The sequence below is a fragment of the Sander vitreus genome, chromosome 14 (assembly GCF_031162955.1).
Source record: "Sander vitreus isolate 19-12246 chromosome 14, sanVit1, whole genome shotgun sequence".
NCBI classification, from domain to species: Eukaryota; Metazoa; Chordata; class Actinopteri; order Perciformes; family Percidae; genus Sander; species Sander vitreus.
The window spans coordinates 29005004-29020019 of record NC_135868.1 but is presented as its reverse complement, the minus strand read 5'-3'; the positions used below and the strand labels follow the sequence as shown (position 1 = coordinate 29020019).

General features: G+C 41.2%; 1 protein-coding gene across 1 annotated transcript in view; it reads right to left on the bottom strand.

The window, feature by feature from the left end:
* Nucleotides 1-4729: 4729 nt before the first annotated feature.
* The window catches only part of eepd1 (endonuclease/exonuclease/phosphatase family domain containing 1), a 35435-nt gene continuing 25148 nt past the window's right edge, over nucleotides 4730-15016 (bottom strand). The window contains exons 4-8 of the mRNA XM_078268004.1: nucleotides 8002-8112; nucleotides 7400-7534; nucleotides 6389-6527; nucleotides 6009-6203; nucleotides 4730-5190 (exon numbers count right to left, since the gene is read on the bottom strand). Of these exons, the coding sequence (XP_078124130.1) occupies nucleotides 5003-5190; nucleotides 6009-6203; nucleotides 6389-6527; nucleotides 7400-7534; nucleotides 8002-8112 (768 nt within the window). The 3' untranslated portion in view covers nucleotides 4730-5002. The remainder of the gene's footprint in view (nucleotides 5191-6008; nucleotides 6204-6388; nucleotides 6528-7399; nucleotides 7535-8001; nucleotides 8113-15016) is intronic.

The window sequence follows — 15016 nt, the reverse complement described above, 5'->3', positions numbered from 1 at the left end:
AGCAGGACACATAAAGTATGTGTTAAATAATGGACTATAAAAGTTCACATTTATGAACATATTCTTTGATTCAATATCTGTTCTTCAGATATACAGTATTATACTATTTATAGGCATTCATGTATTTCTGATACATATTGTTTGAATGTATTGTGCAATATAAACACATATACACACTTTGAACTGAATAATACTGCATAAACTGTATATTGACTCTTTACTACAGCTCAGCATTTTATAGACTTGTCTATTCATGCATATCGTGTTATTTCTGATCTACATCATTACCTAGTCCACTATTTGCACTAACTGTGTATTGACTTTTCACTCCATTTCAGCATCTACATAGACTGTCTATTCCAGTTAACTGTGTTATTACTGACTTATATCACTAACCAGACCACAATTTGCACTAACTGTATATCGACTCCCAGACTGTCTATTCATGTATATTGTGTTATTACCACATCACTTTCACATATCCTTCATCTTACTTACACCTCACTTTTCACCGGCTTTGTAATGCCTACTTAATCTGCACTTTATGTAGCCTTTTGTATTCTGTATTCCTGTATTGTATTGAATGTGAAACTGTATGTTGTCCTGCACGCTTATACTGTTCTTGGCCAGGTCGCCGTTGCAAATGAGAACCTCAACGGCCTACCTGGTTAAATAAAGGTTAAATAAAAAATAAAAAATAAATATATTCAGTATTTTGACAATATGGCTATACAATAAAACACAAATTACAATATCAATTCTAATTTTTAACTTTGAATGACAAAGAAAGAAAGGGCATGTTGACAAAGCTAAAGCTATCCTGCCTCCTGTTATTATATGTTGATTGTATTGTTTGCACATGTTGTGTTATCTTGTGGCGTGTTAAGTGTTTTACTCAGACTTTAATGTGTTTTTATAATTACATTTGGCCTATGTGAGTTTTTAATCATCAAATTAATCAAACAAACAAACAACCAATACTTAATATAGGTATGCACAATATGAATTTAAACTACAGTAAACCAAGCATCACATGCAAAATGTCAGCAAGATATTTAAAGGTATAATCTAAGAACCTAAAATAAACAGTAAAGGGCCTTTCAGACCAAAGGCGGCAACAGCACCATTGCACTCTAAAAGCCACTGTTGAGTCCATCAACCTCGTACATCTTCATTTGGTACGCTGCTGCCACTGCCAAGGGCAAAGGCAGACTGTAGCGTATCATTCGCTCCGCTGAGGCTGTAATCTCGCATTGCCAGACCTTCCTCCACAGCGCTGTGGAGGAGGGTCTGGCTAGTCCTCACAGCATTCCGGGATGGGAGAAAAACGTGCTCTGGTTTATTGGCATTTCTTTAAACCAATCACAATCGTCTTGGGCGGCGCTCAGCACCGGGAAAAGCCTCAGTGCCTCTGCAAAATAGACTCAGGAAGGAACTTGTTTTGGTGGAACGTGTACGTTTAACAGAAAACTCAGATTGGACAGATAGTCTAGCTAGCTGTCTGGATTTACCCTGCAGAGATCTGAGGAGCAGTTAACCATAGTCCTCACAAATCCACCGGAGTTTAAAATTACAACACTACTAAGAAGGCTGCAACCTGCCATCCCTCCAGGACCGGTACACCAGTCCAGGGGCAAGCAGGGAAGATTGTGGCCAATCTCTCCCACCCCCATCTTTTTAAAACACTCCCCCAGGCTGTGATCCATCAAGACCAAAAAACCTCACGTTACAACAACAGTTTCACTTTGACTTGACTTTTGCAGTACTTTTTTTTTTATTATGCACCAAACTTCCACATTTCTAAACATTTAAATTTTTTCCTGAAAGAAAAGCATTTATGCAAATGTAGAACATATACAAATATCAGTGCATGGTTACCATCTATAAACAATGTCGGTAACGTTTGCAGGCTTCTAGAAGGAGCATGGCTGGAGTAAGCCACTAGGGGGCTCCATGAGCTGCAACATGACTGACAGACCATGGACAGGTATTCAGACTGGGCCAGGATGCTGACAGGCAAGAAGGGCTAGAAGGGCTAGAAGGCTTGGGCAAGGAAGCAACATAGATAATCTGACTGAGGCACTGGGGCTTGATGTACTGTTGGAGGAAATGAGGGATCTGATATGTGGGGCACATGCAGATGCTGCTCTCATTATTAGCCTTGTTTTCAGCAGCAGGAGGCTGTTCTCTGTGTAAAGGCTCTTTACACTATCTGCTCAGCAGCAAACAGCACACAGACAAAGTAAGCAAATTGGTAGCACGGTGGCTCAGTGGTTAGCACTTCTGCCTCACAGCAAGTTGGCACTGCAAAAGTTCAATCACCGGTCCAGGCAGAGTTTGATCCCAGGCAGGGCCTTTCTGTGTGGAGTTTGCGTGGGTTTCCTCCCACCATAAAGACATGCATGCTGGGTAACTAGGACTATAATTGAAAAAGCAATCTGGCTAACACTGGCGCATTTACAGAAATGTTGATTAATGTGCATTGTCCTAATCAAATAAAACAAATCTTAACTGGGGAACCTAGTGGAGCATTTAGCTGCTAAAGAGACAGATATATTTTTCAGGAGTTGATAGAGACCAAAATATGAGCTAAAAGGAGAGTGAATATTGGACTTACTGTAGCCTACATCCATCAGTTGGATGGACTCTAAATAAATGCTAATGTTGCTCAGTGTCTGCTGGATTTAAATTGTTTACTGACATATTTGCCATATCATAGAAAAAATACTCAGATATCTGAGGAAGAGCCTGGTGGCTTGGAACGGCACTACTCTGGAGTATTACTAGTAACAGGAGCTATTTTGGTGTGCAGATCTTTTAGTTTTTTTCTACTGTATTGCTTTGATCCAGCACCTACCTCATTGGGCAACAGGAACGTGTACGTCTTCTTCATCGTTTCTTATGTTTGCCATATCAACTTTACAAGGTGGTAATATGTTTTCATCTTGTTCCACTGCTCCCAAGTGGCCAACTAAACGTGAAGTAAATTGTGATTAAGTGGTGTTCAACACTGGCTGCATCCATAACATGAGTAAATGTTACTAATCGTAAAGTGAATACAACTTTAATACAGTTACTTGTCCGTAAATAGATACATTTTCATTGGCAATGATAGGTAACAATGAAGACAACAATTCCCGTGATTTCACGCAACTTTACGAAATCAGCATGTTTCAATTTAGAGACCCCAAGTGGCAGAAAACTAGCCTGGGAAAACCCTGACCAACTTCTGGCAAATTTGAGATTTGCTCTGCAAGTCCGTCTGGCCAAGAGCCCATTCAAGCCCAGTTCCAATTTTTCCAAATCGAGACACTAATCACAACCGTTGCTCTGCATACGTCATCTCCTTCATCGCTCTGATTGGTTTTAGGTCTATCCAATTGCGCCCAGAGGCATTTGAGCGGCGTCCGTTGGTGACGCCCGTTTGGAAATGGGCTGTGAATGAACCTTCCCCAGACCCACTCTCAGTTACAACTGAGAAGGGTCTGGTGTCAACCAGGCTAGCAGAAAATTACATATTGTACGTTATCAAAGACTGTTTATAGTGCGTTCCAACTGTACTCGGAAGACGCCCCAACTCAGAGTAATTTTCTGTATTTGTGACGTGGGTTTTAGGAGACTAGCGGCAGGTCCCGGGTGTATTGATTGATGGGAGAAGTGAACGTGAACACAGACTATGAGCGATTCTTTCACCCTGTAGTCACCAAAGTTAATATTGGACCCCTTCCTCACAAGCCACATATCTCCAGAACATTATGACACTAAAATGGCATTTTTCAGACGGACACATCAGGAGAAAACTAACTTTGTTCGAGACCCGTTTCTGTCTCAGGACCAAACTCTCGTGAGATCTGGCGACACAGAGAAACTAATGTCAGCTAACGTTCGTGAACGCCACAAAACAAAACAAATTCTTGTGATGCTTAAAATGGCTTTTAGCTATGTAAATATCTAATGTCGGCAAAAGAAAATATTAGCAAGTTATACAAATATAACTTTTCATCCATCCACATGACGTTCACTACACATTCAAATGAGGTCCACAGTGTGTACGTAATGTGCTATCTTTAGTTATAGAGAATCTTTGGTTTAATCAAATTACCACAAACCAACGGACTCACAGTGAATGCGGGGCCCCAGGCCTGGTGCCTGCTTTGCTTGTTTGGTATTCCAGCAATGGGAAAAACAGATTTCTTATGTAGTGTGTACAGCCGAATGCAAGGATTTAGCTCTCTCAACCAAATGTGAAGTCACCTGCACACAGATCATTTCACTCTTCTTATCGCCCAGTATGGACATCTCCATTCTCTACACATACAAAAACGGCCAAACAAATTCTGTATATTCTCTTAGAATAAGATCTTTTCCATAGGTTTTGTAGTGTGGATCTATTCATATCTGTGATCAAAGATTGAGTTTGGTGTTTGGCCCTTTGAAAGCGACACTGTGGAGCTGGTTAATGAGCAGTTGAGACAGCAGCAGTGTCCTCTGATGGCACTCTGCCCTGGCACCTCATTTCCATCACAGAGGAAGATGGCAGCTCACACGTGCACACAGAGGCCTGGCTTACACCATTTAGGAGCTCAGCTTTTATGAGCTCTAAAGCTGGGATGTTACCACCCTCTCAAATGATGAGCGTCACAGCAGAGCCTCTGAAGAGCTGCGTCACTCAGACAAGTCGGATTAGATCCTGCACTTATTTGCATTAATGAGAAGTCAGACACAGCTGGAACATCTATCAATTTCTCTTTATTTTATATACATATAGAAAATGTTTGGCACATTTGTTTTTAAAGTATTATATATTTTTTTCTTTCTGAACATTTTATGGCTCTTTCAACTAGTTAATATTTTTACATCGATAAATTGAAACCCAAAAGGCAATCTTGGCACATTCATCAGGAAACTCTTTGCTCCACAGCTAACCGTGACAAAGCAGGATCCCAGGCAGGACAAAGTCCCATGTCATCAGCTGCTGTCTTTACTGTGACGGTGGATGCTGTCACCGCTCATGTTTGGGCATGTCCACTCTGTCCACCACTGCCATACCAGGCCTAGTCAACTCCTTAGGGGATACGTCTGCGTAGAACTCGGCCACCACAGGACAGTGATCTGAAGCCACACCGCCCCATGACCAGTTGTCTGGGATCCAAGGGTTGGTCAAGCCCTCCCGAATAACCATGCAGTGGCCTGTCGGAGGAAAAGACACAAGGAGATGGGAGAAGTTAGCAGACATGTGGGACTGCCTGCAACTTAGACAATGTACCGAAGGATTTACACAGTGAGGCCAACTGTAATCTAACAAAAGCTGCTGAATTTGTGAGGACCTGAGACTTGAATTAGTTTTGACTGTTGTGAGACCACTAAACAATCAAGTTCTGACCTGGTATATATATCCCAGAACAATAATAAAAAAAATGAAGCAACTTGCATGCCTTGAATATTTAAATATAAGGCCTGTGCATTGACCAAGTGGTCTCAGTCATGTAAAAACGTCATAGCTTTCACATGATTAGAAAACCCTGCCATTTTCATTTTCAAAGTCCTGAAAAACGCATATCTTGCCTTGCAATTTGCTTTTTAGAGACCTGACTTGTCCCTGTCTCAAATAACTTCATAACTTCAGACTCAATGTTCACTTATCTTAATTGACTTAGACTTGACTTTAAAAAAAATCTCAAATGACTCAAAATTCTACTTGGACTAGTCTTGAATGACTTGAAACCTTACTAAGACTTGTTTTAATGACTTGACATGGACTTGAGTCAACATTTTAGTTGGACATGTCTCCAATAACTTGAGAATTGACTTGGCTTGTCTCTACCGACTCTGCCTTGACTTGTACCCGTCTCAAATGACTTTTTCTCTTAGAACTTGAGTCAAATTATGTTTGTCTCCAATAATTTAAGACTTTATTGACTGACTCGAGACTTGACTTGTTGGGAACAACTTCAAATTTCTAATTCAAATCTACCACTGTCCAAAACACACCCATGCAGCACACCTACCAGAGTAGATCTTCTTGAGGGAGCGGCTCAGCCAGATGTTGTCCAGACAGCGGGTGCCCTGCGGTGAGCGGGTGCTGATGTTGGTGAACTGGGAAGACGGTATCAGAGCACAGAGCTTCTCCTTTCTCAGGATGTCCAGCTCTGAGCTCTGAGCAGGGGAGCCAAAATCTCCCAGCAGCACCAACTCCTTCTCAACTGCAGAGAAAGAAATGGAGAAGTTCTCATAATGTAGTCTCATAACTCTTCATGCAGAGATGGAGGACGCAGGTAATCTGCCGGAGATTATTGTAGTTTTTGATCCGTCACTCCAAATTGTGTGACTCATTCACCGCGTCTTACACGTGGTGTGATGTGTGGAAGAGGTGACGTGACAGACTGACCTTTGAGTGTTTCCTGGATGCTGGGCGGGAGGTGCGGACACTTGGCTTCGTCCGTGTTGTGGTTCTTGCCGTTGGACTCTCCTGATGCAGCTGTGGCCTGAATGTGGACGTTCACCACCGTCAGCTCGTATGAACCAACCTAATGGAAAAAAAGTCAGTCATTTAACGTCGGTCAGAATACAGTCGGCAACTAAACAAAACAAAGGGGTATGTGTGTATATGCTGTTTCTCACGTTCTGTCCGAATATTTGTACAAATTGTATGTTGATGCTCTGGCAAAAAAATGATTGAAACTTTCATGGCAATGTGTTGTTGTTACCATAACTTGGACATCATGCTGGTCAACTGTAAAACCGTTGTTTACAACCCGTCGTATGGCCTGACTGCCGGGTCTCTTGCCCTGTCGGACTTCTTTTTAGCAATATTTGTGTGTTCCCAGATCTCAGCAATTACTTTGGTGAGGTAAGTGTTATCATAACTATTAGAAATGATCACCCAAACTACAAAAATAGGACCCAAGTTGTAATAAACTGGAATTATCCTTAAACAAAACCAAAAATGAAGTTATGATTTTCTAAACATTGAAATTCCTGTCCATGTGTATTGCAATTTATCCAACTACAGTACAACAAAATGTGTTTTCATGATAAAATATAGCATATTTAGCCATATTTTTCTATTTACGTACAGAAATACCACTAATGCAAATAGAGCAAAAAAAATAAAATAAAAAGCCTGTAATAATATACTTGACATGACGCTCATGGAGAATCACATATCGTTCCTGCTGCTGTATGATAGCTACAGAAGAAATAATCCTACAAACAGCTCTAAGCAACAGAACTCTTTTTAACCTTTCGTCAGAACCCAGGGTACATTCATTCGCACAAGGAAAATGTGGTTTTTGCTCTCTCTTGTGTTTGTTTATGGACCAATATATTGATTCCATTTGTCTTAAGCAAAGATATCTCATCTGAATGCTACAATCTGTTTTGGGAATCCATCACTTACAGAGAAGTGAGCCAGGTACAGTCGAGGGTAGGAATGATTTCCGTTGCCATTGACAATAGGAGACTCCAGCACCGCAGCATCCTTCAGGTCAATACCAGACGAAGCGTCCCACAGAAAGCCAGAGTAGCTCACTCCCTGGGACAAGAGGATCATGGGAAATGGAGTCAGATATATATATACTGTATATTTTTTTTTAAAGATTATTGTATTTTCCTACTTAAATACTTTAAAACTATTTAATATGTAATTCACTGCATCACAAGGCCATCTATATGAACCAAGGTTATAATTGTGTGTTTAATATTTAAGTTTTGACTTTTGAATTTCATTTCATTTTAGATTTCAGAGTGTGTGTGCTAGTTTTAGTTTAGTTTCTGCCTAACGTTTTTGAAGCTGAGGACTGATCTCTAACATTTGGGGAATGATTGGCAAAAGTTGGGGTTTGATATATTTTGGTATTAAAAGGCTGATGATAGCAATACGTCTGAGTTAAAGCTGCATCAGCTGCCAAAGGTAAAGAGCAGAGCAGCAGTTTTCTGTCCCATGACATTCAGTGTAAACCTCTTATACTGTATCAGTGTTGTTCAAAATGGCTGCCATACCTTGCTGGAGTGTCCAGTGGGTTTTTCAGACACAACACTTTTCCACAGCCCTCGAGGCGATTTCCACTTCCGTACACTGGCCAGCGTTCCTTGGTTTAACTCCACACAGAACTGCAACATAAAACACAGAGGACATGTCGTCAGCACTATGCACAAATACCAGATCTGTTGTTATTTGCACTTCATTATTTGGCAATGATGCAAATGTTGATTGTAGTTTTAGTTCTGCTAACTCCTTTTAGATGGAGAACCACTGTTTATTTAGCTAAGTGTGAACAAGAGAGTGAACCCGCTAAAGAAAATCTCTTGTAATTCAGGTTGTACTTAATACCTTAATTTAAGCTAGTATCTAAAATTATGAAGAGTTGCTACCTGAAAAACAACATTACAGTCAGTATAGGACTATGACAAAGTTACAGAAGTTATCCAAAGTAGCTTCAGTATGACCGTGCTAGACCTTCGTAATTAAGCTAGCCATGCTAACTCTAAAATAATCATCATTTTGTTAGCCAGAGCTAAAGTTAGTAGTTCTTGAGTGAAGATTTCCATAACTACAGTCCTATCTAGTTTTCGGCAGCATACATATACCTATGTCAAAACTCAAGGTGGGAGGTGAATATTTTTGAAAAATATCTATTATAAAAAAGGGTTAGTGTATGCACAATACACGGAGGTTAATGCGCAGCAGCACAGAATAGCTTCTGCCTGAAGGTGGGTTTTTACTTTTTACAATTTACGCCTCTATGGGTGTATAATGTTTATAAGAGTAGACTTTAGGTAAATTATAAGTAAACCAGATATATTTCAAACTGAGCTAAAGTAAAATATATCGGCCAACTAACCAACCTAAGATTCACTGGCTTGTAAATACTAGCTTCTTTTTTTACAGTTGAGAAGAATCCATTTAAACTTACATTAATTTCTGTAATGGGGTGATAATAGTACACAAGCAGGGTTGTAATAATTAATAAAACATTTATTAAAATTATAACGGGCCAGAACAGTGCAGTAATAACATGGCAATGATGTACAATGTTAACAAAATGCTTCTACACACTAAGCTTTCCTTAAACACGGGTTATTACTGCTGTCAGAGCAGCTCTGTCTGAGAAAGATTAGTAACTGTTGCTGTACGGCTCAAATTCAGAACTGTGCATTATAAGACACCAGTGCCAAGGACACTGTGAGCTGATGATTATGAGAATCAGAGCATGGTATAGTAAACACAAAGACTTAAATAAAGGGAAACGATCTCCTGATGTTCATCGGATAATTAAATGCCAACACGGCTTCATCTCTGCTTCTGATTCATTTCTTATCTGTCTGAAATACATGACATTGCAGTTCACATGGAGAGTTGTACTATATTTTAACACTTGAGGGCAGATTAACTGGTCGTCAGCAAAAAACAGGCACTGAAAAACAATGCAGAGTTCAGTGAACTCTAATAGCCTCATCTTACAGAGGAACTACAGGAGAAAGAGGAAGCCTCTCGTTGACATCACACGAAGAAAAAAGAAAGAGCTAAACCAGTAGTGGTCTAATGTTCTGGAGAAAAAGGCAAAGGCCCTTGGTGTGAAATGAAATAAGTAGGAGAAAGGAGAGGAATAGAGGGAGCGGCACAGACGAACATGCTCATAGGCTCAGGTTGCTGCTCTGGCTGACCTGCCACTGGCTCTAAATTTAACCTGAGGGCTCCCTTTGGGACACCGAGAGTCAGAAGAACCCCACCTAGTGCATGCATGCAGGCACGTACGGTACATGACCTCTCCATGAGGAGGCCATGCTAAAATGACACCTATTCATATTTAAAGTGACAATCTGCCACATTTTAATAATAACTGTCTTGTACAGTAGAGCAGAAAGTCTCACAAATACAAACCCCAATTCCAATACGAACCTTAAGTAAGGAGAGAGGGTGTTGTTTGATGTAGCAGTTTGTAAAGCCCTTTAATTCAAATTTATGTTATGTGATTTTGGCCTACAGAAATAAAATTGACTTCTAAATATTGTTTAACATAATGCAGGGCTGCACGTTATGAGGAAAATATCTGATTGCGATTATTTTGACTGATATTGCGATTGCGATATGATTCACGATATTGGAGGGAATCACAATTGATTTATCATTATTCTCCTTTTCACTGAAATAAAATGATTATAGTGTAATTCTTGCGAGGATCTGTACCAAACAAAGATTTTTTCTTCAGTCTGTAGGAAAGGATTTGTAGGCCGGGACGTCTCCACAGCACCACAATACTCAGAATGGTTTGACACATATTTTGCCTTTAACAAGTATTGCGCCACCCCCCACCCCCCCCGCGATTTGGATATTGCACTTGTCCATATTGCGATTTGGATAAAATTGCAATTAATTGTGCAGCCCCAACATAATGTTCTGTTACTGTTTTTGTGAGCACTAAATTGTGTGCTATCAATATATTGAATTTCTCTTGGTCTGGGCTTCAGGGCCTTGTAACATGATGACATGAGTTTTGGTAGATCTCTGGAATCTACTAAGTGTTACATTTTGTCCTCATAGAGCCTTGAAAAACCCATAACACTTTCACAAGAGCAGTTCAAAGCTAGATAACACTAACTGACACTGAAGTCCTGTTACAGAGTCTATCAGGTCATCTCACAGTGCTACCATAGCTCTACCGGCTGCAGAGAGATATACAACCGCATAGAACTGCATTCAGGCCCGTCACTGAGTAATGATATTAATAATAAAGCAATCTCAGAGTGCCAGCATGTTAGAAACCCTCAACAGATTTACTTTAGCTGTAGTCCCCAGGGGCCATTGAGGCTGTAAAGAGGACAAGGTTGAAATGCTCACAGGTATAACTTTGCCAAAACACCCTCATAACTCAGTCTGTGAGGAATGAAGTGCGGGCACAGCATGTATTCAGCGCCCTGGCGCGGAGCCCAGGCCTGGAGGAATCACCCGGCAGAGCTGGGGAGTCCTGCGACACTTGGGACTAGACCATGCGGGAACAAACTGGAGCACAGGCTTGTGTCTTACTGCCAGGGATAAAATTATCTGATTATTAGAATGAGTGTTAATCCACAGTACAGACAGAGGATGTAAAACCCCCTAACCATAAGGGCACGTTCACACCGGCAAAAGGGGATCTGGCAATTTGCTGCAGGGTTGTGCGGCGGTGGGAGTGTCACTGAAACGGCCCATTTGTGTGACGTCCTGTTGTGTTCTTTAACCCCCTCAATGTAGCACAAGTAGACTTTATATTTGACAATTACTGTTTTTTCGTCAGATCGTTAATAGATCTCGACATTTCCGGCCGCACTTCAAGGCAGCTTCATTTGACGGAGAAAGAGACGGAGGGACTGAGGAAACAGTCAGCTGTTCCACAAACTCCTGGACAGTTCAATGCTTGTGTTTGGTGTTTTAAAACTTTATTGTGGCAGCGATAGAGGTAGTGATGTTTCCTGTTTCTTGTATGGGGCTCTCACACCGCCTCAGAACCGAATGACAAGTCTGATCGCTGGTTACATGATTGGCCACCGCAGTGTGACATCGGATTAGCCTGGGAAAACCCTGATGAACTTTCTGGCAAAATTGAGATTTGCTCTGCAAGTCCGTCTGGCCAAGAGCCCATTCAAGCCCATTTCCAATTTTTCCAAATCGAGGCACCAATCACAACTGTTGAGGCGGGCTTTACACGATGACGATAGCGCAGCGACGGCAAGCAGCTTTTTGTTTATATTTAACATGATGGCCACCGAAGCGCAGCAACCTGTCGCTGCTACGTCACCCGGATCGTTGGTCTGATTGGTTGAAGGACTATCCAATGGGCCCAGAGGCATTTGAGCGGCATCGGTTGGTGACGCCCGTTTGGAAATGGGCTGTGAATGAACCTTCCCCAGACCCACTCTCAGTTACAACTGAGAAGGGTCTGGTGTCAACCAGGCTAACGTTGGATTGCTTTTGTCCAAAAGTTGAATCGGTCTCAGCTTTTCACTGTAGGCCGCTGTGTTTTTTCCCGGCTCCCCCTTCTTTTTCCACTACCCCCATTCAAAATGAATGGGCAGACCTGCGCTTTGCGACCGTCTGGCGGCCGACGCAGTCAGTGTGAATGCAGGCTAACTGAGAAAGCCCGATACAATAAACCTTAAAAAGAAGCCTGTTACAAACTGTGGAGTTTGAAAGATTTGGGGTTTTCTAGGATCTAACCAAACAAGACAAACAACACTTACGAGTAGCCATTTGAGCCATCAGTTACAGTGGTGTGAAAAAGTGTTTGCCCCCTTCCTCATTTCCTGTTCCTTTGCATGTTTGTCACACTTAAGTGTTTCGGAACATCAAACCAATTTAAACAAAAGTCAAGGACAACACAAGTAAACACAAAATGCAATTTGTAAATGAAGGTGTTTATTATTAAAGGTGAAAAAAAATCCAAACCATCATGGCCCTGTGTGAAAAAGTGATTGCCCCCTAAAACTAATAACTGGTTGGGCCACCCTTAGCAGCAACAACTGCAACCAAGCATTTGCGATAACGTGCAATGAGGCTTTTACAGCGTCCTGGAGGAATTTTGGCCCCCTCATCTTTGCAGAATTGTCCTAATTCAGTTACATTAGAGGGTTTTCGAGCATGAACGGCCTTTTTAAGGTCATACCACAACATCTCAATAGGATTCAGGTCAGGACTTTGGCTAGGCCACTCCAAAGTCTTCATTTAGTTTTTCTTCAGCCATTCGGTGGTGGACTTGCTGGTGTGTTTAGGATCATTGTCCTGCTGCAGAACCCAAGTTCGTTTCAGCTTGAGTACACGAACAGATGGTCGGACATTCTCCTTCAGGATCTCTTGGTAGACAGCAGAATTCATAGTTCCTTTTATCACGGCAAGTCTTCCAGGTCCTGAAGCAGCAAAACAGCCCCAGACCATCACACTACCACCACCATATTTTACAGTTGGTATAATGTTCTTTTTATGAAATGCAGTGTTCCTTCTACGCCAGATATACTTGGACACACACCTTCCAAAGAGTTCCACTTTTGTCTCATCGGTCCACAGAATGTTGTCCCAAAAGTCTTGGGGATCATCAAGATGTGTTCTGGAGAAATTGAGACAAGCTTTGATGTTCTTTTTGCTCAGCAGTGGTTTTCTCCTTGGAACTCTGCCATGCAGGCCATTTTTGCCCAGTCTTTTCCTGATGGTGGAGGCATGAACACTGACCTTAACTGAGGCAAGTGAGGCCTGCAGTTCTTTGGGACGTTGTTGTGGGGTCTTTTGTGACCTCTTGGATGAGTCGTCGCTGCGCTCTTGGGGGTAATTTTGGGCGGGCGGCCACTCCTGGGAAGGTTCACCACTGTTCCATGTCTTCGCCATTTGTGGATAATGGCTCTCACTGTGGTTCGCTGGATTCCCAAAGCTTTGGAAATGGCTTTATAACCCTTTCCAGACTGATAGATCTCAATTACTTTCTTTCTCAATTGTTCCTGAATTTCTTTGGGTCTCGGCATGATGTGTAGCTTTTAAGGATCTTCTGGTGGACCTTACTGTGTCAAGCAGCTCCTATTTAAGTGATGCCTTGATTGTGAACAGGTGTGGCAATAATCAGGCCTGGGTGTGGCTAGAGAAATTGAACTCAGGTGTGGACAACCACAGTTATAGTATGTTTTAACAAGGGGGGCAATCACTTTTTCACACAGGGCCATGATGGTTTGGATTTTTTTTCACCTTTAATAATTAACACCTTCATTTACAAATTGCATTTTGTGTTTACTTGTGTTGTCCTTGACTATTGTTTAAATTGGTTTGATGTTCCGAAACACTTAAGTGTGACAAACATGCAAAGGAACAGGAAATGAGGCAAACACTTTTTCACACCACTGTATATAAAAAAAAAGATTGCTGAATCTTTATTTTATCTGTTACATTATTTGAATGGCCCCATGCTCTTTCCAAACCCTGAGAATATGTTTTGTTTTTAAGATTAATTTGATTTTTTTGAACTTTTCCACCTTTATTCGATAGAACAGCTAGGTGAGAAAGGGGAGAGAGAGGGGGAACACATTACAGGTCGGTTTCAAACCCTGGACCTCTGCGTTGAGGCATAAACCTCCAAGTATATGTGCGCCTGCTCTACCCACTGAGCCAACCCAGCCACACTCTGAGAATATGTTTAACCCCATTCCAACATCATAATGTAGCACTGCTAGCTGTTTTTGACAATATTCTGCACTATGCATATTTATTTATTTATTACTCCGTGTCACCTCCTACTGTGCAATATGACATTACTATTCATCCGCACCTTACTCATGCGTATATCTGTGTATATATACTGTCTGTTTATAGTGTACATATTACTTTTATTATTATTACTCTTATTCTATTTCTTATAATACTTTCTGTAAAGTCTATTTAATGTGTATTTGTGTTATTCTGATGCGTGTGATTTTTTTTTTTGAGTTGCTGTAACAAGGGAATTTCCCCAGTGTGGGATTAATAAAGTCTATCTTATTTTATCGTATTACAGGTAGGGCTCTAAGAATGGCACAATCATCTTTTTATTCTATTCAATTATTTGTGGCTGTAATGAACACTGCAGCCTCTGGGAGCTGCTAGCAGAACTTGGGCATAAAGCAACAAAGGACTTGAGCTTGTACAGTACAGTACAGTATGTCTCTGTATATTACCTCATGTTTTGGATGTCTATACTGTTATGAGCAAGTTATGTTAAAGGCTAACAAAAAAACATCCAGTTGTGCGATTAAAGCTTCTTTCATTTCCCTAGATGAAAACCACTCACTGTCACCCTGACATGAAACATGACTAAAAGAAACTCAGCTGCCTCTTTAAAGCAGGATGGACAAATGAAGACATTTAGAAGCAAACAACTGTGAATCCACTGAACCTTCAGATGAGTGCCAGTTAACTGTGTCTGAGGTTGCCAGTAGCCACACAACACAAAACAAGGAGAGTGTGTGTTTGCACTTGTGTGTGTTTTTGAAGTATTTATAAGGTGGAAAGCTAGGCCATTGGTCC